This window comes from Theropithecus gelada, chromosome 2 (genome assembly GCF_003255815.1).
Source record: "Theropithecus gelada isolate Dixy chromosome 2, Tgel_1.0, whole genome shotgun sequence".
NCBI classification, from domain to species: Eukaryota; Metazoa; Chordata; class Mammalia; order Primates; family Cercopithecidae; genus Theropithecus; species Theropithecus gelada.
This window is the reverse complement of record NC_037669.1, coordinates 18,494,535-18,500,220: the sequence shown is the minus strand read 5'-3', so window position 1 is coordinate 18,500,220 and position 5,686 is coordinate 18,494,535. Positions and strand designations below refer to the sequence as shown.

Genomic DNA, 5,686 nt, shown 5'->3' with positions numbered 1-5,686 from the left:
CATAGTCAGGCTTCTGAACCTTTTCTTAGGCTCACTTGTGTACTTTCTTGCAAAATCTACTTCTGGTAAATAATGCAGAAAGACAATTTAGCAAGAATCCCCCCATCCTCAATACCTGATGACCTTCTATATCTGATCAAAATTCTTTACTTCCCATTCTTGGTATCCGAATACTCCGGCTTGCCTTCAGCAAAAATCTTGTTAGGATTCAGGTTCTGTGGATTCAGTGGGCTATGATCATACCACTGCACTCCAGCATGGGTGACAAAGTGATTTATTGATCTCAAATATAAATAAATAAAAGAATAAATAAATCCTTTTAGATTGGTTCAACCAGAATTCCCCCTAGACTTGATGTCTCCTGTTAATAATTTTTCATCCACTGGCCACCTCCTGCTTCTTGGCTATAAGACCTCCCTTTTCCCTACTGCATTTGAAATGAAGCCCAGTCCTACGCTGAGGTTTTTCTGCCCCTATGGCAATAGTCCTGAATAAACTTTATATTTAGCATTCTAACTTCTGTCCTGCTCTGGTTTTCTTTGACACTAGCTTAGTGCATAGCAAGATAGCAATTTCTCAGTAAATTTTTTTTCATATTTGTGTATTTAATAAATAAATATTGTTTAGATGCTTGGAATCCCTATTTTTTGCATCATTTATGCAAAAAATACAGCATCTTAGTGCTTTGTTATTGCCGTAAGCCCAACAATAATTTACAATTAAAGTAGTTCAGGTTGGTGGAACTGCTAATAACAAGCCAATGCCCTATTTAGATGTTTTATTACAAAATGTATCTATGTATATATGTATTAAGTATATATATGTATTGTATGTATATATTTATGTGTATATGTATTATTTGTTTAAATATCCATATGGACATGTAATATATATGTACATTTGTATTACATTAATGTATGTATGTATTATAAGTATGTATATAGGTATTATATACCTATATACACATTTGGTGATAGGCAAGTATTGTAAAATGTTAACAATTGTTTGTTTAATTGGCTGGCTAAAAGAAGTATATGAATATTAATCATATACTTTTTTCAACTTTTCTGTAGGTTTGAAATGTTTCAAAATAAATTTGGAGATAAATGTCTTTGATCCATATCTCTTTTGAATCTCTGCCCTATTTCTCTGCCCACTTCACAGCTTAGATTTGTAAAATGTTTCCTCTCCTGATGCTTTTAGTTTGTGCTATATACAGTATGACTTAGTGGGTAAGACCATGGATTCTGGAGCCAGATAGCCTGGGTTTGGTTCCTGAGCTCTACTATTATATTTCTGTAGACAAGAAATTTCTCTGTCCCTCAATTTTTTTAAAGTAAGGTAATTAGAAATTAAAATAGTAATAAGAGTAAAAAATCTAATAAATTTGGTGAACAGTCAAGTGGATACCACTGAAAAGTCTTTTGAAAACTAAAAGATCACCTGAGGATTAATTTAAAATAGAATATAAAGAGACAAATATGAGTGATAGTCAATAAGCATGAATGTATCTGTTAGTATGTATTCAGTCATGAATAAAACATCTTTGCCAAATAAGCTTAAAAGATAAAAAGGTCTATTGCATTCTACAGTCAGAAGAGATGGTTTACTCCAGAGATTTTGGGTCTATTTCTGTGTGATTTCCTCAGCTACGCCCTCATTTGAGTATTGACTACATCCCCAGGCTGGTTTCCCTCTTGATGGTGAAATGGAATTGGCTCTGCTAGATTTCATATCCACATACCATGACATTCAGAGAGAGAAAAACTATTTTTTATGGATCTCTTTTCAAATAAGAAAACTTATTTTTTCAGGGAAAAAAATAACCTTTTCTGTCTCACTGGCTCCATGTAAGTCACAAACTCTTCCATCAGTAGATGTCTGGGATTCAGTGTTACTAAGAGTTGAGAGTGAATGACACAGAAACACACTATTTATTTATTTATTTATTTATTTATTTAATTTATTTAATTTATTTTGAGGCAGAGTCTCACTGTGACACCAAAGCTAGAGTGCAGTGGCCTGATCTCACCTCACTGCAACCTCCACTTCCAGGGTTCAAGCGATTCTCCTGCTTCAGCCTCCTGGGTAGTTGAGATTACAGGGACGCACCACGTCTGGCTAATTTTAAAAATATTTTTAGTAGAGATGGGGTTTCACCATGTTGGCCAGGCTGATTTCAAACTCCTGACCTCAGGTGATCCACCCACCTTGGCCTCTGAAAGTGCTAGGATTATAGGCACAAGCCCAGATTACCGCACCAAGCCCAGAAATACATTTTTAAAATTATGGCATTACAGAAAGGGAAAAGAAATCAATGCAGGTACTCTGTTTCATAGAACTTGAGAATGTAAAATGACTAATGACTAGCACTAAATATGAAAATACTATTGATTAGAGAATACATATTCTGCATAAATAATTTTTCAAGCAATCTCCTGAAAGAACTCAAAGAAAGTTAGAATCAAATTCAAACAAACAATTTACTTCTCAAAGATGATTCTGCTTAAAAAGGGACTAATGTTTGAGAACTTGGAAAGTGCCTGAGTTTGTAAAATTATGCTTTAGGATTCCAGAAATTTGCCAACAATAGTAAATGCACACTACTGTTATATGTACTGACACTTATTCCTAGTATTTGTTGGATTTGCTGAAAATTGTAACTAATTACACTCTGACACAATCTGAGACTTCATGAATAATTTAGTTCACTTTTGATGAATGCTAGTAGCTTAGATTTTGAAGTATATTTTACAGGAATTTCTCCTTTCTGAACATTTTGAACTCATATATCATTATTTTAAAATAATTTAATATTTTATATTCGATTTGGCCTTGTCTACTTCCTCACTATCCCTTGGTTTAAAATAAAGTATTATCAAGTTGAAATCAGTTTTCCAGAGGGGATGACACTTGTTTCAGAATGTTACAAAATTTTCTCTTCTTCACAATTTTTTTCATAACATTTATTACTTCCTTATTTCTTAGACTATAAATAAAAGGATTTAATAAAGGAATAACTAAAGTATAAAATATAGCAACAGGTATATCTTTATCTCCTTCATTAACTGCACCTGGTCGAGCATACATGAAGAGAAGGGAACCATAGAATATTGACACAGAGAGAAAGTGAGATGCACAAGTAGATAAAGCTTTGCCTCTTCCCTCCTTGGATTTCATTGTAAATATTGTGAAAAGGATGTAGAAATAAGAGACTAGGACTATAGTAATAGTAAAGATTTGAATTGACCCTGCCAAGATAAATAACACCAATTCATTGATGTAAGGGTCAACACAAGAAAGTCTATATAATGGAAGAACATCACAGAAAAAGTGATTGATTTGATGAGACCCACAGAAAGTTAACCTCAACAGAAACCCTACTTCAATCATGGGATGCAGGTTTCCAGCTATGTAGGCTCCTGCAGTCATCTGAATGCAGAGTGGCTTGGACATCATGGTGTGGTACTGCAGTGGGTGGCATATGGCCACATAGCGGTCATAGGCCATTGCCGCCAGAAGAAAGCAGTCTGTGGTTTCAGCAAGACAGAGAAAATAAAATTGTGCCATACATTCATACAGGGTAATCCTTGTGTCCTCAGAAAAGAAGTTCTCTAACATTTTGGGAGTAATAGAGAGGAACAGCAGAAATCCATCAGAGCCAGGTTGCCCAGAAAGATGTACATTGGTGTGTGAAGACGATGCTCTATATAAATCAATGCCACCAGACCAATGTTCCCCACCATGGTGATCAGATAGATGGCAAAGAATACCACAAACAGAAGGGTCTTCAGCTTTGGATGATGTGTAAATCCTGTGAGGATGAACTCAGCTGTCAAGGAATGATTTTTCTCATTCATCTCCACCTTGTCTGTTGAGAGATGAATGAGGGGTTCTAATATTGTAATTGATTGTAAATGAGAGCATATTACTGTTCCTTCAATTTCTTTTTTCCTTTTTACAACAGGTAGAGGAATTTCATTGTCATATTTCCCCTGCTGTTTCTAAATACATCCTCATGTACTTCTAGGGGAGGTTTGTTCTTCTAAAGTGTCAGTGTCTATGACCTCAAGCTCTGACCCTTAGGATTCACAAGGATATTTTGATAATTCCAGGGAAGATGCTTAAAGTGGAAATGGTTCATCTTTATAAATTTATGCAAGGATAGCAAGAAAGACTAGGGGACCCATATCTGGTTCATTGTTCTCAAATAATCTCACTGTCAGTTTTGTATGGAAGATCCTCCTTAAAACAAATTTATGATACATATATAATATATACCATATAATATAGAATATATATATATTATATGGGACTATATATATATACACACACACATATATATATCTCCAAGAAAATAATTTTTATATATTCTTCCAGTAGACTGAATGTCAAAAAAAAGCATATAACAGATATGTTAAATTTATATCTTAGGAACTGCATAAAACTCACTAAAACTGAGGAGGAAAATATTTATCTTTAAAGAAAATTATCTTGGAAATTTAAAGAAATAAACATCCATAGATTATCACTTCTCTCATGCCTTTCCCCAGTGTCACACCCATTTTCATAAATATTGACTCTGTCCATTCTGTTATTCCTGTTGATTTTCTCTTAAATGCCTAAATCCTTCCTCCTTTTGATAAGGAATACTTTTTATATAATGCTACTTAAAGATTTAACCAATTGCCACAGGCCACACAGATTTCCATTTTCTGAATGGTAGAGCCTCTCTTATATACTTAACACAATTCAGAATTTCTTGCCTGTGTATACATTGCTTTTTAAAAATAAAAGTCTATACAATTTTCTTATATTGTAAGCATTTTGAGATTAGCTGTGATTTACACTTCTGTGAAAAGAGCTGTAAAATACTATGGGGGAAAACGTAGTATTAATTTCAATATTAGCTCCACCCTGATGACTTGGAATGAGTGAAGTTGCTGTATGAATTCTACCAATGTTCCTTAAGGATTCTTTGGTTTCTGCAGACTATTAACTTTAAAGAAAAGTCTATAAAGAAATATATAAAATCATTACATAAAAATTTAGATGTCTTTTATCTAAATTGGCTCTTTTCTACCATTTTTCTGTTTCTTCAGAAAATTATATAAGATTTTCTGAAGTATACTATAGCAGATTAAAAGCTACTAAGTAAAAGCAAGCTTATGTTTATACTATAGCTTTCTAACACTTAGGAACAAAAAGAAAATACTTTAAATCTTAACAGGATTTTCGAAGTCAAATTTTGTTTTGCTTTGAAAGGCTATTTCCTATCCCTACATAGTGATTCATTAGGACGTACTGACTGATAATTCAAATCATATAAGTTCTATGGTCAAAATAGACTTATATTTTTATAATCAAAATATTAAAAGCATGGGCTATTTTATTAATTTGTTTTGAAATAATAAATGTAAGCCATGTAGTCAGTTAAGTTAGCAATAATTTTCAATGTACATGCTTAAATTATTTAACAGAATTTCTTCGTAACTTTACCTATGTGTTTTGAAATTCTATCTTACAATCAGAAAGTCAGACAAATTGCAGTATTGTGTTTCATCCTAGTTCTTCATAGCATTCAATTTTGAAAAGCACTAGAAAGATTAGAAAAAAGCTGAAATTTAAGAACAATACAAGATACTAAATAATTCAGAGGTACTAAATAATTCAGAGGTACTAAATA

At 33.0% G+C, this 5,686-nt stretch overlaps 1 protein-coding gene across 1 annotated transcript; it reads right to left on the bottom strand.

Annotated features, from left to right (window-relative positions):
* Positions 1 to 2,889: 2,889 nt before the first annotated feature.
* LOC112618423 (olfactory receptor 5K3) lies at positions 2,890 to 3,860 on the bottom strand. The gene is given in 2 exon segments (XM_025375420.1): positions 2,890 to 3,635; positions 3,638 to 3,860. Coding segments are annotated over 2 exon segments (969 nt in total).
* Between the last annotated feature and the right edge of the window lie 1,826 nt (positions 3,861 to 5,686).